The sequence below is a fragment of the Solea senegalensis genome, linkage group LG16 (genome assembly GCF_019176455.1).
Source record: "Solea senegalensis isolate Sse05_10M linkage group LG16, IFAPA_SoseM_1, whole genome shotgun sequence".
In the NCBI taxonomy this organism is placed as follows: domain Eukaryota; kingdom Metazoa; phylum Chordata; class Actinopteri; order Pleuronectiformes; family Soleidae; genus Solea; species Solea senegalensis.
Window position 1 is genome coordinate 6,053,064 of NC_058036.1, and position 20,989 is coordinate 6,074,052.

General features: G+C 41.1%; 2 protein-coding genes across 6 annotated transcripts in view; both read left to right on the forward strand.

The window, feature by feature from the left end:
* Positions 1-12,761, forward strand: part of actn1 (actinin, alpha 1) — a 61,377-nt gene extending 48,616 nt beyond the window's left edge. The window contains exons 9-22 of one of the 5 annotated variants that reach the window (XM_044048336.1): positions 1,031-1,123; positions 2,313-2,543; positions 3,702-3,849; positions 3,984-4,134; positions 4,363-4,471; positions 4,617-4,757; positions 5,881-6,063; positions 6,223-6,357; positions 7,163-7,342; positions 7,620-7,766; positions 10,968-11,048; positions 11,335-11,400; positions 11,715-11,873; positions 12,139-12,761. In XM_044048336.1, the coding sequence (XP_043904271.1) occupies positions 1,031-1,123; positions 2,313-2,543; positions 3,702-3,849; positions 3,984-4,134; positions 4,363-4,471; positions 4,617-4,757; positions 5,881-6,063; positions 6,223-6,357; positions 7,163-7,342; positions 7,620-7,766; positions 10,968-11,048; positions 11,335-11,400; positions 11,715-11,873; positions 12,139-12,297 (1,983 nt within the window). In that variant the 3' untranslated portion in view covers positions 12,298-12,761. The remainder of the gene's footprint in view (positions 1-1,030; positions 1,124-2,312; positions 2,544-3,701; positions 3,850-3,983; positions 4,135-4,362; positions 4,472-4,616; positions 4,758-5,880; positions 6,064-6,222; positions 6,358-7,162; positions 7,343-7,619; positions 7,767-10,967; positions 11,049-11,334; positions 11,401-11,714; positions 11,874-12,138) is intronic. The other 4 variants (XM_044048335.1, XM_044048339.1, XM_044048338.1 and 1 more) reach the window with 4 other exon arrangements.
* Positions 12,762-13,865: 1,104 nt separating this feature from the next.
* LOC122783497 (cytochrome c oxidase assembly protein COX16 homolog, mitochondrial) lies at positions 13,866-19,359 on the forward strand. Its single transcript, XM_044048345.1, has 4 exons — positions 13,866-14,027; positions 15,140-15,217; positions 17,440-17,508; positions 18,445-19,359. Exons 1-4 carry the CDS (start codon positions 13,968-13,970, stop codon positions 18,556-18,558), a joined length of 321 nt encoding a protein of 106 aa, XP_043904280.1. The 5' UTR covers positions 13,866-13,967; the 3' UTR covers positions 18,559-19,359.
* The last annotated feature ends 1,630 nt before the right edge of the window (positions 19,360-20,989 follow it).

The window sequence follows — 20,989 nt, forward strand, 5'->3', positions numbered from 1 at the left end:
GATGAAAAGTTCAGTTCTCTGCTCATTTGCATGTTGCTAAAAAAAATTTCTTTTTGAGCGTTTCCTGACCACGTTCACTCCTTCTGAACCCAAGTACATGTCGTCATGGCAACCCTGGCTTTCTCTCAGGCATTGACGATGATGGCATTGAAGTGATGAAGAATGACAGGCTGTGTTCAGGAAGTGTTGTGTCATGGATGAGCCCCTCGGTTTCCTCCCCGCCCTCACAGAAGCCTCGCTCTTCGTTGCTCCACTTCTCTGTATGTAGGTTGAGAAGCTAAAAAAAAAAAAACCACACTGTATCCCCCTGTTCTATAAAAAGACAGTAGTGCAGAGACAACAGGGATAATATTATATAATATGATATATACTTGTTGCCACTAGGGTCTTTTCTGCTGGAAAAAGACATATAATCATATTAAAACATCTAAATCTCTAATATTTACACCTTTAAACTCCAACTTAAAGGTCCATTGTGTAAAGTTCTGGTGAAATAATTTTCATTTGGCCAAAATTAAGGATAAAATAATTATACTACTGTTTTTACAGTAGCCCACATGGGACGTGGAACATCATGTTTTGAGCTTCGATGCTAATTGAAGGCTACATGCAGTACAGTAGGTTCTCCGAATATTATATATACAATAATATATTCAACTTCACCAATAAATGTTGCTAAATTTTGCACAGTATCTTCAAAAATCGTCACAGAAGTTGTCAGAAATTGTGATTATGACAAATTTGGACACTATTTTCTTTGCAACGTCATTATTTAAACCAAACTCACCGTATCACAGAGAGCTCGCCCTGTTTCTACCTGCTTCACAGCATTTTTCGCTAATCTATTCCTTCCTCCTTCCAAACGCGTCTTCTGGGAAATCCTGACGGATGTGGACGGATATGTACGCAAATCACATACGTCACTTTAATTTCCTGCCACACACACACACACACACACACACACACCAGATACAGGCATGCTTATTCCTGCATCTCATCCTGTGTCTCCCTTCGCCCCCTCGTCATCCAGGCGGAGACGGCGGCCAACAGGATCTGCAAGGTGCTGGCCGTCAACCAAGAGAATGAGCAGCTGATGGAGGACTATGAGAAGCTGGCCAGTGATGTGAGCACACACCCGTTTCTTTTACCCGCACCAAAAAACTCTACCTTCTCTTTTTCTTCTCCCCCATGTTTTTAATCCACTCCCCCTCCTCGTCCTCCCAGCCCCGGGGTGTCTGTGCTCCGTTTAGGGTTAGAGGACAAAAAAGTTGCAGCCAGGAAACTCTGTACCTCTGAGGCTTAGGCATAAAGAAGTATTATAGAAGTCATTTACATTTTAAAGGAGTATAAGCATGTTTTTTGCCTGTTTCAGCTCATGTAAAATACATTTTTCTTCAACAGATTTTATTTACAGCACATATTTCAGCTCAATAAAAGCAGCCTTTATTCATTTATTCATGCAATAACTTGAAGAATGGACTCGATGACAGTATTGGAGGTGAAAATGTTAATTGCACTACTCTTTTGATAAGAGATTATAACGGATGGAGTGAAACAAATCCAAAGATTTAACAGCTCCACGCTTTAATCTCCTGTAATATCTGAGTTTCAAACTGTTATCTGAAACCTATGAACTCATTCGAATCAATCAGCTCAAGCTTGTGATTTTGTTTTTTTACAGAATTGTCAGAATTTTTACTCAATTATAATAGTAATAGTTTTATTGTGAAAATTCAATGTGATGCATTCACTGTCAATCCGAGAAACATCAAATTTAAATGTGAAAATCTGGAATTAATTTATAATTCGATGTGATGCATTCACTGTCAATCCGAGAAACATCAAACTTAAATGTGAAAATCTGGAATTAATTTATAACTTAAAGATTCAGAAAAGCTAAAAAAAACACTGCTACAGAACATATATATCTGTAAAATATAATAAAATAGATATTTTGTGAATAGAAATTCAATGCGTAGCTCTGTCACAGCTGAAGGAAAATGGAAAACAAATAGTCAGTGTGACGAAACATGCAAAGAACACGGCTGTAGATATATAACGTGTGTTGCTTTCAAACGCAAGTAAATAGCAAACTAACTATCTTAACTTTTTTCTTTCACACATTATTCACATCCACTACATCTCATTTTCTTCCTCTCCATCCATCCATCACGATTCTGCATTCCCCCTCTCTTTGCATGATTCTTCTCTCCTCTCTGACCATCTTCACTTCCTTGAACTTGTCTTTCCTCCCCCTTCTTCCTCTTCCTCTTCCCCTTTCCCACACACACACACTAACATGCACACCACAGCTGCTGGAGTGGATCCGTCGCACCATCCCCTGGCTGGAGAACCGCCTGCCTGAGAACACCATGCAGGCCATGCAGCAGAAGCTGGAGGACTTCAGAGACTATCGCCGCCTTCACAAGCCGCCCAAAGTGCAGGAGAAATGCCAACTGGAGATCAACTTCAACACCTTGCAGACCAAGCTGAGGCTCAGCAACAGGCCCGCCTTCATGCCCTCGGAGGGGAGGATGGTGTCGGTACGTCAAACGTCAACGTCAAAGGCACTCACACACACACACACTGGAATTCTTTTATAGGGAAAAGTTGAGAACCAAACTTCCTGCAGGCAAAAAAAAGGCTTTTGTGCGTCAAATGAGCAAAGCTGCATGAATCACATGCTGTCAGGACACATTTGAACCTTTCTTCTAACTTCTAACCTCTTCACAAAACAGTGGATGTTAGGGAATAGTGACTGAGAACGATGCACCAATCACAACTCCTCCTCCTCCTCAAACGCTACCCTTCAGAAAACCTCTTCCACTTTTACTTAAAATTCCTCCAAGTGAGGAAATGAAGTAGCGAAGAAGAACAGAAAGAAGAGCAGACTCCTGCAGTACCACTGATGGAGGAAGAGGGAGACAGAGAGCAGGACTGTGTTTGTGTACGGTCATTAAAATGGGGGATTTTGTTCAGGAAGTGGAATAACAGGGCTTTTACGTTAATATTCTGTATAAACACTGATGAACAGGGATTTTCACAGACTTTGGTCCCCACTAAAGCAAGCAGCCGTGTCTGTGTTTGTGTATCTTCCTCCTCCAGCGTCTCAAAACAGAGCGTGTTGTTGAATTTTACATGACATGACTGCTTATTTTTAAACACTTATCCACTTGTTTTATTTATTCAAATTTGGCACGCTGGCGAGTAACACATTTTTCCTGTGGGCTGACGAAATCAGAGGAGATATTTTTATCACCTTACAGTGGATTTAATGACTCCGTGTCTCTCGTAGAAAATGATTGCCCTGTCCTGCAGTTTCCCCTCATTTCTTTTTTTGGGTTCATCCATCTTCTGATGCTTTAGCCTCCACATGAGGGTCGCCGGGGGGGCACTGGGCCAATCTAAGCTGACATAGGGTGATGTTTGACAGCTGTTTACAAGCAGGATTATAAAATCTGTTTTAATTAGAACTGGGACTTTGCTGATATGGACATAACTGAGGGTATCGGGTATCAGTTACTGAACCAATGTTGATAATGTCTACTAGTTCTAGTATTGTTAGTATCAATCTGACTGGAACTGAAAAAAATGGGTTGGTAAAATGTAGTTTAACTTTTTTTTGGTCACGGTAGTAGATAAAGTTTCCTTACTTGCAAACATTTCCTTCTATATTTATCTTTTTCCCGTGTCTCATACAGGACATCAACAATGCGTGGGGGAATCTGGAGGGAGCAGAGAAGGGCTACGAAGAGTGGCTCCTCAATGAGATTCGCAGACTGGAAAGACTCGACCACCTGGCAGAGAAATTCCGCCAAAAAGCAGCGATTCACGAAGCTTGGACCGATGGTACTGAAGATTTAAATCCGTCCGAGAACTGTCCCGTGTTTACCGTCTCAACCGTGGCATTTTTGCAAGAGCTGTTGACCCTTTTTTAGGTGAAAACAACTCGACTCATACGTCTTCTGTGTCTCCCCCTGCAGGTAAGGAGGAGATGCTGCAGAAGCGCGACTACGAGACGGCCTCTCTGTCGGAGATCAAGGCTCTGCTGAAGAAACACGAGGCCTTCGAGAGCGACTTGGCCGCACATCAGGATCGCGTGGAGCAGATCGCAGCCATCGCACAGGAGTTGAAGTGAGGATAAAAAAGAGTTTGTAGTGCCTCAGAAAGATTTGATTTAGATTAGCTTCACTTTATTTGCAGGTCGTATATAATGAAATGCCAAAAAGGAGAATGCCTTCAAAGAAATTAAATAACAATCTTCAAAGAATTCCTTTAAAGCCCATAAGACTTGTCTAACGCATAATTAAAACAGTTGTTATCATACGTACAATATGCATCAAACCTGTGTTTGTGTTCCAGTGAGCTGGACTACTACGACTCTCCAAGTGTAAACGCTCGCTGCCAGCAGATCTGTGACCAGTGGGACGCTCTGGGGGCTATGACCCAGAAACGCAGTGAGGCTTTGCAGGTGCGAAGAGTTTCTCTGAGTGATGGGAACATAAAAAACATAACAAATAAAGTTCACTCACTCCTTTTAATCTCTGCTGTTCTGGAGCAGAAATAGTGACATATATAGGGACTTTGAATTTGTGTTGTGTTTGTGTCCCTAAAAGAAAACGGAGAAGCTGCTCGAAACCATCGACCAGCTGTACCTCGAGTTTGCCAAAAGAGCGGCTCCGTTCAACAACTGGATGGAGGGCGCCATGGAGGACCTGCAGGACACCTTCATTGTCCACACCATCGAAGAAATCCAGGTGAGCGTGGCGAGAATTCCCGGTAATTCATATAATTAATAGGGAGATGATATTACTGTATGTGTCTAATAGTGATTTAGTTGAGTTTAGTTTATTCATTTCACTTATTTATTGGCAAAAGGAAAGAACAATTTAACACATAATGTCCATATTCTGAATGAAAGGGAGCAGGAAGAAGAATGAATCTGCAGCTTTGTCGCAAATAACACGAGGAAGCAAACAAAACAAGAAAAGTACAATAACTGCAGGCTGACACAGCCTCTGAATCTTGTTATTCTAATAACAATGCTATTAGAGTAGTAATTTAACATATTACAGTAATACCGTGTCATTTACAAAGTAATAATTACTACATTACTCTACTATAGTGTAGAGCAGTGATTCCCAAAGAGAAGGAATAATTTCCCCAAACTTTTTTATTTAGAGTTATTTGTTTTTAAAAGACATACATAAAACATTTTGTTGGGATATGAAATACACTTCTGCATTTCCTTCTGATGGATTCCATGAATAAATAAATGAATGCCATGCCTTGGTTTCCAACGTTTTTTAAGTGTCTACTACTTCACCTGATTATATTTTCTGTGTGTTGATTTCAAATTAGCCTCGACAGTTTTCTCTGCAGCTTATTTTGCTTGAAATAAATACAGTGAACAGTAAATGTGAAGCTGCAGCCGGTGGCACTTTTAGCTTCGCACAAACACTGGAAACGGGGAGAAACCGGTGAGAAAAAGTACCCACAAGCGCTAATTTACATGTTGGATCTTAGTCTAACATGCACTTAACTGTAAACATAATAAGCCTGTAATGTTATGGTGCTGTAAAGACGTTTAGCAAACACTGCGCAAGCAAACACGGAGAATTACAACCTGCTGTAAAGCTGCAACTTCTCGTTTTTGACTCTTCAGCCTGTCATTCCCCCCCAACAGGTGTGAAAGGGTAATGAAATATTTGATCAACCTTCGTGTGGTTACATGCAAATGTAAGATTAGCTCGCTGATATGTGGAGAGAAAAAAAACACAGGCTGTTGTTTCATATTCTACAGAGAACAACTTCTCTTGTGATGCTGCGCTTGTGGTTTGCATTTTTATACACTGTATGTGTTGTTTTTGTGTGTCGCAGGGATTGAGCACAGCCCACGAGCAGTTCAAAGCCACGCTCCCAGAGGCGGACAAAGAGCGTCAGGCCATCCTGGGCATCCACAACGAGATCGCCAAGATTGTGCAGACCTACCATGTGAATATTGCTGGGACCAACCCCTACACCACCATCAACCCACAGGAGGTTAACGCCAAATGGGACAAGGTAATACCATCCTGAGCCAAGACGTACTCTTTTCTGTCCGTACAGCTCAATTTGGTCATATTCTCAGGCCACAAAGACTCTTCGTGGGAGATTCTGATAAAAAAAAAAAATGATTCCATACATGACATATTTTCATACATGGGGGGTTTTCCCGCACAGGTCAGGCAGCTGGTGCCTCAGCGTGACCAGGCTCTGATCGAGGAACACGCCCGGCAGCAGAACAACGAGCGTCTGCGCAAACAGTTTGCCAACCAGGCCAATGTCATCGGGCCCTGGATCCAGACCAAGATGGAGGTCAGTGTGACCAGAGTTTAGGAAGAGGGCAGTGAGTGTAGTCGACCACCTCTCTGTTCCTGCAAAGCACATGTGCACAAAGTTTAAAAATACTCTCCAACCGAAAATGGTGTTTAGGATGGTGAAATAACATCGGAATATTCCAGGCCCTTCCCAATAAGCTACGGTGGTCTAGATGCGTCAAAAAACAATTGTTGTGTCGTAATGCTGTGTTCCATTTAGGGCTGCAACGAATCGCCAACTATTTTGATAATCGATTCATCGGATTAACAAGTAGTCTGATTTTCAGCTTCCTAAAAGTGAATATTTTCCCCGTTTCTTTGCTCCATGTAACCTTAAAACTGACTCTCATTTCGAGACATTCAAGAACATCATCATTTTCCAGGCTGATCGAAGTTTTTTACGGACCAAACAAGCACTCGATTAATCAAGAAAATAATCAACAGATTATTGATTATGAAAATGGTCGTTAGTTGCAGCCCATTAACTAGTTAAGTTACCCGCATTCCAGTTGAGAAGTCGGAAAGGCAGCGATACCAAAATATAAGTATTCAAAAAGCGTATATAAATCATGAAAAATGCAGGTAAGCTCGTTATGTAACTGTGTTTGACTTTTTACACTTGTTTGAGTCAGTGCAGTTTTAAAGAAATGGAGGATTGGGTTAAGGTTAAGGTCTCGACAACTGCTCGTCTGGAATACTTAACCTCCTGACGCTGCGTTTACACCGTACAGAGTCTATCTAATGAGAAGATGTCGGGGAAAGTGACAGGTTCTTTTTACACTATTCTCACCACGTCACTGCAGGAAATCGGCCGCATCTCCATCGAGATGCACGGCACCCTGGAGGACCAGCTGACGCACCTACGCCAGTACGAGAAGAGCATCGTCAACTACAAGCCAAAGATCGACCAGCTGGAGGGAGACCACCAGCTCATTCAGGAAGCTCTCATCTTTGACAACAAGCACACCAAATACACCATGGAGGTAACACTGACAACAAATATCACTGGAATCAGAATTAGTTTTATTGCCAAGTAGGTATTAACATGCAAGGAATTAGCGTTTGTGTTTTGGTGCGGAACAAAGAACCAAGATAATACGAATAAAGATTAAAAAAATGACTCGAGGTCAATATAGAGCAGAAGAAAAAGCAGAAAAAAAGGAAAGAAAGACCTGAGACATTTATTCTCTCTCTCTTCCTTCCTCAAACTTTTCCCTGCCTCCTCTGTCTCCTTGTTCCCTGTCTCCCTCTCCCCTGCAGCACATCCGCGTGGGCTGGGAACAGCTACTCACCACCATCGCCCGCACCATCAACGAAATCGAGAACCAGATCTTGACGCGAGACGCCAAGGGCATCAGCCAGGAGCAGCTGAACGAGTTCCGCGCCTCCTTCAACCACTTCGACAGGGTGAGTAGTCGGATCAGAGTCACCGTGCGGACGCGCAGATGTGCACACTCCTCATCACATCTGGGTTTTCAGGAGCTAAAGGAGTTCATGTAGTTAAATTAACAGCTTGACATTTGGGTTAATAGTTCAATTAAGAAGTAAGTGTATTTATAAAGATGAACTGAATGGATCAGTCTGTGACGTGTGGAGTCACAACAAGTTTGTCTTTTATATATTCAGAGAGCATCAACAAAGAGAAGAATTTGAGGTGAGGATTTATCATTTCTGGGTCCGTTTCACGTCCTCTCCCGCTTCCTGAGGTGTCACTGATGGCGACACTGTCATCGTTTACTGTGCAGAGCGTGTGCATTCTGCAGTCTGTGTGTGAAAAGTCGAGTTGACGAACCCCCGAGTCCCCAGCGTTCATGTTAGTGAATCACCAAAGGAGATTCTGGACCCTGTCCAAGTCCTGTCCTGATAGACTGAGACAAGTTGTTAAGATAAGATAGATAGATAGACGGATGGATGGATAGATAGATAGATACTGTGGATGGATAGATAGATACTGTGGATGGATAGATAGATAGATAGATAGATAGATAGATAGATAGAAAGATAGACAGATAGATAGATAGATAGATAGATAGATAGGGATGGATAGATAGATACTGTGGATGGATAGATAGATAAGGATGGATAGATAGATAATGGATAGATAGATAATGCGGATGGATAGATAGATACTGTGGATAGATAGATAGATAATGTGGATGATAGATAGATCGATAGATAGATACTATAGATAGATAGATAGATAGATAGATAGATAGATACTGTAGATAGATAGATAGATAGATAGATACTGTAGATAGATAGATAGATGAAGATAGATAGATAGATAGATACTGTTGATAGATAGATAGATATAGATAGATAGATAGATACTGTAGATAGATAGATAGATAGATACTGTGATAGATAGATAGATACTGTGATAGATAGATAGATAGATAGATAGATAGATAGATAGATACTGTAGATAGATAGAGATATAGATATAGATAATTGATAGATAGATAGATACTGTTGATAGATAGAGATAGAGATAGATAGATACTGAGATAGATAGATACTGATATAGATAGATAGATAGAGATAGATACTGTAGATACTGATAGATAGATAGATAGCTAGATAGATACTGTAGATAGATAGATAAATACTGTAGATAGATAGATAGATACTGTAGATAGATAGATAGATACTGTAGATAGATAGATAGATAGATAGATAGATAGTGTGCCACAGGTAGCTGCACAACAGTGTTCCCACTGAAGGCTGTTTCTATAAAACCCTTCTGTCTTCACTCCCCCTCTCACCCAGACGTGTGTGTTTACACTGGGGCTCACCATGACAGGAACAGCACCAATTATGGATGAGTTTTTATTTAGCTCCCTCTTCTCCTCCTCCTCCTCCTTCTCCTCACCTCGTCTCTCCCGCTGACTCCACCGTTACATCATACATTCTTCCACTTCTTGTTAACAAATGTCCGAAGACGACGATGTGACCGAGTCGACCGAGGACCTGAACCTGTCTTTGAACTGTGCGTTAGGATGAAATCTTCAGTCTTCAAACGGTCAATAATGATTGGAAAAGAGTGCCTTGACTCACGGTGAGCGCCGTGTATTAACGCATAAGACAATTAACACGTTTTATCTCAGTGACGCCACTGTCTTTTTGCGTAGCAGCCGCTTTGATGTGAACATCCCAGGTGTGAATAATCAAGTGAATGATGGCTGAGTTCCATTTAGCTTTGTGCATGCTAATTCACCGTCACACTGTCTGGACTTACATGAACAGAGCCATCGTGAACGTGATCAGTAACACTGGCTAAAACACGCCAAAATGGCTGCCGTGCAAAGAGAAAGCGAATAGATCGACGACTGGAAGTTGGACAACTGTTGCTAATCAATAAGTTGGTGTTTTCCGTCATACCCGAAACAGTTTGCGGCCGCCTCGCTTTCCTTGCGCGCTGTTGCTGTTGACGCTCAGTATTGGCTCAGCTCACTAGAGCAGGTACTAAAACAACTACCAGGTACTAGTGTTGTAGTACTCGAGATCGGTCTCGAGACCAGTTTTTGAAGGTCTCGGCCTCGTCTCGGAATCGACCGCATTTTTACTCGGTCTTGTCTCGGTCTCGGGATTTTATTTCAAGACCGGTCAAGACCACAACAAGTTCAAGGATGAACTTGTTATTATCATTACTGTGATTTTGCGTAAACCGTATTGCTTCGGGTACAAACCAATAACTTGAAATTTTTGTCACCGTTAACGGCTGTCACCCCTCCCGCCCCCTTTCACACGCCCCTCCCCACAAAAGTGCATGTGAGTGACAGGAGACGAGGCTGTGAGACGATGTCAGCCAGCTCTATAATCTATAATAACATTTGGTTACCTGAACCACAAAGACTTTTTGTGCATAAATACCTCCAAAAGAAAACACAGCGCAACGTGTAAATTCTGCAAAGCGACGCTAACGGTCTCTGTCTTGTCTCGGTCTCGATACACTGTGGTCTTGGTCTCGGTTTAGGTGGTCTTGACTCCAACACTACCAGGTACTATCATTAGTGGAAAATCAAAAATAGCTGTGCCGTGCTGAGGCGAGGCGCGGCGCGCTAGCGGAATAACGCCTATAGATACATGGTGAAACTAATTGGTGAATTGTTGTTGTATTATATGGGTAAAATGAATGTGTTTGTAAATGTGCTGCTCTAATAAGGAACAAACAGGTAAAGGGAAACATGTTGCGTTGTTGATGTGCCATTGATGAATAACACAAGCTCACCACGAGGCCCAGTAGTTTGCCTGCCACACTGCACATTAACGCCTCTGAATGCCCTCCCCCAGCATGGCAGCACTGCTGCCACCGTGTGTTCACCTGCCAGATCCTAATGAATATGCACTGTGTTCTCTCTTTTCTATCTCTCGTGCATGGCCCTCTCCCCTTTTTTCACCCCTCCCTCCTCCTCCTCCCTCCCCGTGCATGGTGCACTCCCACCACCACCACCACCACCACCACCCACCCCACCTCACCTGTCTCCTCGTCTCAACCCCCCCCCTCCACCTCCCTCCCCCTCACCATCACTGACACCGCTGTATGTGTTGCTGCATGGCCTGTGGCCCCCCCGGCGCCTCGCCTGGCTCTGGCCGCCCACACCTCAGGACCGCTCGGGCACTCTGGGCGCGGAGGAGTTCAAGGCCTGCCTGATCAGCCTGGGCTTCGATATCGCCAACGATGCACAGGTACTTAAACGTAGTCACACCCTGTGGTGAGAGGTTTAACTGGTTTCTTCTTTTTTTTTTGTTCTTTTGCTCCTTTTCCCCCCTTGTATTTCTTTCCTTCCCTCCTTTCTTTCGTATCCTTTTGTGATCACAACGTCCCATTTGCGGATTTTTGTTGTGTTTCTCCTAAAATCTTCTCCATCTTCCTCCAACGACTTCCTCCGCTGTCCCTGCGTCTCCTTTTCCACCTCTCGCTCCTCCTCCTCCTCCTCCTCCTGGTTTCGTTTGTCCTCCGCTGACCTTGTAGAAGAGAACAGGAATCATGGATGCTGAAGACTTCAAAACCTGCCTTATCTCCATGGGTTACAACCTGGTAAAGCCATGAGCTCCCTTCAAGTGTGAGAATATGATTGTGTGTGAATGTAGAGACCAACAGGAAATGGTAATACATGGATGTAACTTTGACTTTCTATTTAGAAAGACTGCATGTGCTGGAGATAGATTTAATACATTTAAGATTTTCTCTAAACACACTTTACTATCTTTTTATATTATGCATTTTATAAAATAAGTTATAAATACCATGCAATGTAGGACATCAGTCACTGACGGTGTTTTTTAGTCCATTGGTGTGGACACCGTTACCATGGCGACCGAGCTTCACAGTGTCTTCTCCGTTGCCTCCAGGGTGAAAATGAGTTCTCCCGCATCATGAGCATAGTGGACCCCAACAGGATGGGCCTCGTCACCTTCCAGGCCTTCATCGACTTCATGTCCCGCGAGACAGCGGACACCGACACTGCCGACCAAGTCGTGGCCTCCTTCAAAGTGCTGGCTGGAGACAAGGTACGAGACAAGTACAGCCAGAGAAAATAGGTTAAAGGAGGAAGACTTTTAGGAAAGAAAATGTAATAATAATAATAATAATGATAATCTGGAGATATTTTAAGCAACAAAGCTGGTCTTCAAGCTTGTTGCAAGTTTGTAGAAACATGATGGTTAAAGATGGCGCCCTCTGGAAACCTTAAGCACATAAAATTCTGTCTTTCATGTCTTACGGTTGATATTCTAACGAGACAGAGTGTCATTTTGTTTCTCTCGTCCTCGACAGAACTACATTTTAGCCGACGAGCTGCGCCGGGAGCTTCCTCCAGATCAGGCGGATTACTGCATCGCCCGCATGGCGCCCTACACCGGCCCTGACGGCGTACCCGGGGCCCTCGACTACATGTCATTCTCTACCGCTCTGTACGGGGAGAGTGACCTCTGAACACTCTGTCAGTCGTCCTGACTCAGGACCACCAGCCTACGTGCTGCGATCACCGCCACATCCTCCAGCTCCCCTCGTCACCGCGCTTCTCTCCTACTGCGCTCCTTTTTTGTACGTCTCTGGCCTTATCTTTTTTTTTTTTTTTTTCTGTCACTATCCTCTGTCTTCTCCTCCACCTCCATCCCTGTCCAACCTCGTCACTGCTCCTTCACACTCTGTGTCTCCGTTGTATTTGCTTCCCATGCAGTGCAGCAGCTCTCCAGGTTTACAAAGAGGGAGAGAGAAAAAACTTTTGTTTCTCTTTGTTTTTATTTTCTTGTTGTCATTGTTTTTTCTTCATAAAATGAATAAAGTTAACATATTTTATTATACTGAACAAAAAAAAGGTATTTTTCTTCACCTGATTGAAAATAAGTGACAAAAATTGTAATAAAGAGAAAAATTGCTATACTTTCTCCTCTTATTCTCTGATCTCATTTGGGCTTTAATTGATTGTTTAAGTCAAAACCACTTAAAATTGCACTTATTGTAGAAAAGCATCATCATGTGTGCTTCTCTATATCCCTGGAAAAGCAGGTAAGACAGAAACAACACTTATTAAAGTGATAGTGGTCGTTATTGCCTTGATTGTTACTGTGTTAACCCAGCTTAATATTTATATTACAAGGTGAATTTTACAAATGTATGTATAATGTAACTTGGATAGAAATTGATTATCAAAGAAGTTGAAGATGAATTAAGTAATTGATTGATCAATGAATTGTTGCAGCCCTAATGAAGACATTTTTCCGGAAAAAAACAAACTAATACACTATGGAAATCAAAGTATTCTGGGGTTCTGTACATATATGTATGAGCTTTATTTAACAAAAGAAACACATTAATTGAGATTAAAATAACATTTTCAAGAAGGAATTAGCCTAGAATCATTACCAAAATGATTATTCACAACCAGAGGAGCACCAACACGAGAGGCATACCAGGCAAATGCTTGGGGCTCCGAAGGAACCCCCCACCCCCCTCCTCAAAACACACTGACCAACATGAGCCATGCCCTAGACTCACCTGCGAGTGGCAGTAATGAGCCCCTCACTAAAACCATTTTAGGGTGTACAAGTGAGGAAGGTGGCAAGTGATAGTAAACGGCCCCAATTGGCTTCTCTGCCTGGGCCCCCCGGAGTCTAGGATCGCCTCTGTTTACAACAGCAGATGAAATGTGACGCACACCTGGATGTATCTGTTGTATCCACGGCCTGTTGTCACTGGAGCCCAGAAGCTGCAGCGATAGTAGGAAAAACACTGAAATATGCTGTGATATAATAAAGTAAATAAAAATCTGGTTAATTTAATATTTTTTAAGGCAGAAATGTGGCTGTAAAAGATGATTGACAATCGCGAGAAACGACCCAAAAAAATCAAAATGTTCGTTTAGTATTTTTCAGGTCAGACATTAACAACATAGCACACAGATAAATGGAAAACATAGTATGCAGTTTTCCTACAATAGTTTTTCGGAAGTACACGAAATATCATATCGGAACCTTAATCTGACCCATCGTTCCAGGCGGACATTTTTGCACACCGGACTGTTATCAGGAAGCGCGTCCTGGCTGTGACCTGTTTCGTCGGGTTTCATCAGTAACATGGACTTTTAGCTGGAATAAAGAGTCATGTTTAAATTGAATCTGTTGCAGAAAAACAGGACGTTCAGATATGGAGTCCCTATGCTCGTAAGTAACTTTTAATATCACGTTTTTGCGGAAAATAAACTGTGCTAATCTTGGTAGCAAACACTCCTGCTAGCAAGTTAGCTATTTCATGATACAGGATAATATCATGAGATAGAGAAGCAGTATGTGGCCTAGTTTAACTTTTATTTTGTGTAGATTTATATATATATATATATAATCGTTATGTAACCAAGGCATGGTTATAATTGTTATGTATACTTATCGTTCGTTTTCATTTTTTTGTAAATGCTTTTCGCTACAATGTTAGTTAGTCTTATAACACACAATTCAGTTTCAGTTAGTTATCTTTTTTTTTTTAACCCTACTTTTTATTTTTATTTCAGTTAACGGGAATGTTTTTTCGGTTTTAGTTTTCGTTAACAATAATAACATTGAACCAGGGGAATCCGATTGAGAGCAAGACTCTTAATTACAATGGTGCCTTATAATACATTCTATTGTATAATAGAAGCTTCACAATAACATAAATATGAAGTTAACATTGGTGCTCGAAAAAATAACAAAACTGCACAGTTACAAGACAGGGTTAATCGAGTAACCGTTAAGTCCATAAAATGTTAATTAGTGCTTCTCAACCCTGTAAATTATGATGGTCTTCAATATTTGCTTTTAGATCTTTAAAAACACTCTAAATATATGTAAATAATTAATACAAAAAAAAGTTAATTGATTCTCAAAATAGTTGTTGATTAATTTAGTAATTGATTAATAATAGAGTAATTTTTTTTTAATTTTAGATACTTTATTAATCCCCTTGGGGAAATTATTCTCTGCATTTTAACCCATCCTAGAATTAGGAGCAGTGGGCTGCCACACTGAGTAGCGCCCGGGGAGCAATAGGGGTTGGGTACCTTGCTCAGTGGTACCACTTGGCCACAGGCTGCCCAATTTATTAGTTTTGTCATGACAATGTATAATTGTTACATGTTTTTCAGGCTATATGTAGACATACTTTAGACTGTATTGTCATGTTATTATTTTAGACTTATTTCCATAACTTGTGAATGGTCCCTGAATGTTACTGTATACATTTACATAGTCAAAGTATTTCAAAGCAATTAATGGGACTTGTATGTTGTTGTTTTGTCCAGTTGCTGATAGTCGGAGGTTCCTTTGGCCTGAGAGAGTTCACACAAATCCGGTATGATTCCCAGAAGATCAGAAGGAAGGTTAGTCGTCATTTATTGTAATGTTTCACATCCAGTCAGTGTGGTTCTAATTAACGCTGTGCATCAGCATAAATCTGTTAAAATTAAGCTTCCATACAAGCAGTGAAGGCGTCAGTCTGTGCACACTTCTTTGTAGTCACTGTGGAAACACTCCTCCCTGTGGTCACAGCCATAATTGCGCCTGCAGGTGAAATATTCTTAATGTAGAGAAAATAGTTCAGATATAGCGATGACCTGCTGAAATCTCACAGTTTCCGTGTGCTTCATCAAGTCAGACTGAAACACTCATTAATTTCAAAAATCCACTGCAGGCACATGTTGCTGTGAGACGCCAAGCGTGAGTCAGTACATGAGCTCTAAGTGAGAACATGCTCCAGCAATTCATTAAATGACAGAGCCAGTTCATTAACATGACAGAAGACCGACTCTTTATTAGAAGGCATTACAGTCTGATGAGTTGGCTTCAAGGGCAATGTCGCTGATTTTTGCTGTTTTGCTGTTTTTGCCGTCACAAACACTGATGCAAGTCATCTGGGCAGGAGCCAGACGGCAGCAGCATCTTTTCTTATTACTGTCTATGAGATGCAGCACTAGACAGAGAAAGGATGGGGCGGGCGGGGGGGCATCATGCCTCAGGCACCATTCTTTTGTCACTGCTGCCCCCACACGACTCGCTCTTCAGACTGTCTCATCTGTGGAGTGAAGATTCACCTCAGCGGTGTGTGAGTGTGTACACACACTTTTTTGATTCAAACCTATCTTTACGAGGACATTTTGGCTGGTCCTTACAATATTATTGATCTTTTTTGAGGGTTAAGACTTGGTTTTAGGGTTGGAATTAGGTTTAGAACCTAAGGAGAACTTAATTTATGAGTAACTGGTTAAGTTTAGGGCAAAGATTTAAATTGTGGTTAGGTTAGGGTTAGACATTAACTGGTTATAGTTAAGATCAGGGATAGCGCTTTGTTCAGGCTGTCGGTGCAGTGTCCCACGAAGAATAGCTGTACAAACCTGCATGTGTGTGTGTGTGTGGGAACACATAATAAACTTAATTTTTACATTTTTTACACACATGCATCGAGGCAGCACAGCAGCTGTGAGGTAAACATGGTGCTGATAATCCAGTGTCTTTGCTCGGATTACTTTTATCACTATATGTTGTTGTGTGAGACTGATTAACGCGACCACGTCCATGTTTTGGTTGTGACCCTTAAGTGATGCTTCTTCCCTTCATGTTTTTCCATACATTTCTGTGCACAAACAAGACAATGTCTTAAAATGAGTCTTTCAAGAAAACTCTCACAGTAAAAATAACTGCATTCATAAATATTCAGTTTTCTTTGTCTAAATGAATGAGGAGGAGGAGGAGGAGAGCTCAAACTAACTGCTGGAGGCTTACGTACAATGTAAAACCACTAAAGAATATTTCCATAGTGATACATCGAAAAATTGCAATATTATAGTGTAAGGATATTTTCTTTCAGTGAGGACACACAGTTAAAACTGCGCTGTCGTGCCTTTACTTTGTACTGTTGTCTTTTATTTCCCTTGTAATATTTAAATCATTAAAGCCACAGTCTGTGAGTCAGTCACTGTGTGATCCGATTAGCATTTTTCTCTTCAGTGATTTAATTTAGCCTGGAGGCAGATTTGACCTTCATCGCTTTTTCTCCTCTCGTTCCAAGTTTTTTTTTTTTATGCTCTAATGTAGATTTTTTGTTGTTGTTTATTTATTGAATTTTTGACTCTGGCTTGTTGTATTGTTGCATTAAAACCTCCTCTGTAGCAGGTGTCAAAAGACTTATTTTTGGTTATCAGCTCCCTGGTGGGAATGCTGCAGAAATACTCTTCATTTATTATTTATTTGCTGTGGTAATGAAGGTCTAATTAAAAACCAGTCATGGAGTTTTGAAGTTCATAAGTCACATGATTAACTGCAGCGTTATTGCTGTGAAATAATAGAACTCATTACAAGTACTGATTCATTTCAATCTTTGTAGAAAGAATAGTTTTGAATTACAAACTTACATAACGTCTCTGGTGACGTTAGTCCAAATTTAAAAAAGAATAAAAACAGAGACATGGTAAGACCCTGTTCAGAGCTTCTGTCCTCCACACAAGAGTAAAGCCTCTTCATGTGCGCTGTGTTTGTTCTTCTCTGTTGTAAATTGTGAGCTCCTGATACTTGAAAAGTCCCAAAAAACTTGACTTTGTTTTCTCAGTTGGATCCTTCTCTGGAGGCCAAAGTCGATGTTGAGAGGCAGAAAGTCATACTGGAGGAGGAGTACGAGGTAAGAAGAGTCAGGAAAAGTCACGCGTCATCGTAATAATAACAATTAACTTTAGTTCTACCGGCCTTTTCTGAACAGTTACAAAGAAGAGCGATCAGAGTAATTGATACAATAATCAAATATAAAGCTAAATGTGTATATATATATATATATATATATATATATATATATATATATATATATATACAGTATGTATATATATGTATATATATATACAGTATGTATATATATATATATATATATATATATACAGTATGTATATATATATATATATATATATATATATAAAGTCCAAGTTTAGGCAGAGTAAAAAACTGGCTGTCTTAAAGCTATAGTCGGCGGGATCGGCAGACAAATGGAGCTGCTGCTGTATATGAACACAGCTACTTGGTAGAGCAATCAATATGAGTTGTATAAGCCTAGTTCTTATGCTAAAGGGTTTTTTATTGACTTATTGATCAGTAATGCCAATAATATCTTCCTTACCCCAGCTTTAAAGACAGTGGAGGCACAGTATCCTTTATTTTCTCTCCTGAAAGGCCAGCGAGGAGGAGGTGTCTGTTTCACCAAGTTACAGAATCATGCAAACATAACTACCTCCCACCTTCACTCACCCTTTGAGTCTGACATCCAGCAGCAGGGGTTGAGTTTCCAAAACTATTGGCGCATCTGATAAGCAGCTGTGAAGTGGAAGTCTGCCTGTCCTCACCATGGTCAGATTCTTCTACATCTGGTCATTGTAAGGTCCATCAAGTGACCTCAGAAGAATCCTGATCCTGTTTCACTGTTTTGCAGTGATGAAAAATCCCGTTGCACTTTCAGACACTGTTTTAATCTCTGTCTACTTCAGAATAATTGGCATCCTGCATTTTAAACATCCTCGCTATGTTTTTTTTTTTATTGACACAAACATATGTCCCTTTTTTCCTTCTGCAGAAGATAAAAGTGGTGAATTTGGACGAGTGGAAGAACATCCGTGGTCCTCGTCCCTGGGAGGACTCGAGAGACTATCAGGAGCAGCAGCGCTCCGGGCAGAACAAAGAGCACTGAAGCTCAGGGACACGAGGCCGAGCACTGCGGCAGGACGGGCCAGACAAGAATGGACAGTGTCTGTGGAGAGGACACCACAGAGACCCAATTATCCCGGAAGTCACAGCTGCAGGACGAGGGCTCACCGTGTTCGGTGTTGGCTTGTTCTAGACTTCTAACCTTTGGAAATAATGTGCATTGTTGTGTTTGTTGTGAAGAAAACTGGTTTTAGATTTAGTGACATTTAACCTCTCCTATTCACTGGAATGTCGCGGAACTACGGTGGCCTTCACGTACCAGAAAAGATGTAATGTTAATGACATTATACACATATTAGGGCACAACCAACTATTATTTTCATAATCACTTAATCTGGCTGTCATTGCTTTGATGAATCGATTGTGGGGTTTGGTCCATGAAATGTCATAAGATTGTTAATCGGTTAGGGTCCACAAACCAAAATGACTCATGTGTTTTAATAATAATTCTTTATTCTATGGTGCAAAGAAACCAGAAGATATCACACTCTGGACCTTTAAAATTAAAGAAATACTCTGTGATTTTATGGACTTCAATGCACAAAGTATAAATGAGTCACCTTTTGTTTGGTTGGTCTCCAGTCTGATCAGGTGTTTGGAACCAAAAATACCAGCAGGTGGCGCATGTGTGTCCTGCTGCTCTGTATCCTACTAACAAAGGAACTATATATATGTATATATATATATACATATATATATATATATCTATATATATGGTGTTTGTACAATCAGTGAATCAAAGTAGGATTTTCATGCCTCAGTAAATGATTGCTACTGATCCAAATTCTGACTTTTGGTTCTTTTTAGACGCGTGGAGTCTCTGTTTACAAGTGAACTGCACTGATTCGGCCGTGGAAAGTACCAGAGAATAAATAACTCGGCAGTCCAGCTTTTCCTCAGGCTTTACACGACGTGACAGTAATCTGTTTCTTTGACAGTTATTACTTTGCAATGTGGTGGATTTATTAAGTTTGGAATGGTAATAGTATTACCTTTTCCCTTCTCTTTGCTCCCATGAAACAAAAACATGATTTCTTTTTTTTATTTTTAAACTTTTACGCTCTGATGGCTTCTCATCAGTATGTGTAAGTACCGGTACTGTTCTCTGGGAGCGACAGATTCTTTTTCGTACCGCCTCGTGAAGTAGGACTGTAATAAATATTCAGGTGCTGAACGTCAGCGACTGGGGATATATTTCCCATCATCACATATTTTCCATGTTCAAGAGTCACTTTAACACCCAGTGTTTCTCAGGTTTGGATATTTATGGTGGTTTAAAAAAAAAAGAGGCCGCATTTCATGAGTGAGGATTATTTCTGCGTGTTACAGCTGTGACAGAAATGGATTTTGTGGATTTTTAGTGGCCGTGTTGTCGAGCGGATTGCCTCTTTTCCACCAAACGGACCTGAATGACAAAGAGGAGCAATCAAGTCGTGTGTCACAGGGTGAGCAGATCACACCGAGGCTTCTCTCGTGTTGATTAAAGTGTCTGATGTTTCTGCTCTAAATTTAGAGTTGCCACATGTTGGTGCATCTGTAATGTTAGAGGTGAATCACGCACACTTATTGTGGACGAGGGCCCTCCAGGCTGTTTCTGATTATTGGCACACACACACACACACACTGAACTCAAACTGCAGTGATGCAGAAACTGCAGTGTTCAGCTTTAGGACAGAACAAATGTTGAATGTGATGGTTTTCTTTGTCCATGTAACATCAGAATTAGATTGAGAATTGTTTTCTGTTTTTTTTTGCACACACCAAATAGTGATTTAAGTAATAGTTCAGTTAGATCAACATTTCGATTCACACTCCATACCAGATGGTGGCGGTAACGCACCAAACCTCAGAAAAACACTTCCCATCCATGTGCTTCCCCTGTGGTCCTAACGTCAGCTAGAGACCTCTGGAACGTTTGGAGTGTAACACACAGGAAATCCGTCTGACCGGACAGAGCTTTGCGCTGAAAAATCTACTTTTCACGGATAAACATCAAAGGTAAGAGCAATTTTTTACATTTGTTGTTCGACTAACTGCTTTCTGTTGGATTTATTCTTTGGCTTTGAGCCGTGTGGAGTATTAGAACCGGCGAAGATGCGGGGAAATGCGGCCATCGTTCTCCACAAATTGTTTGCGCAGACTCTGTCACGGTCCCCCGGTTGGGGGATTAAGGGCTAGTTCTTATGTGTGTTTTAGCTTATTTTCTTCTCATAAGTATTATTATTATTCTTGTTTTTAAATGCTTCTTTTATTGGCTTTTATGTGTGTATTTTAGCCGCCATTAGCCCTCTTATTGTTTTGCATTGTATGTACTGCACTTTGGTGCACCCTGTGGTTTTAAAAGGTGCTTTATAAATGAAATTGGATTGGATATTAACGTTAACGTTCACTACAGTCAATTTAGAATGATTAAT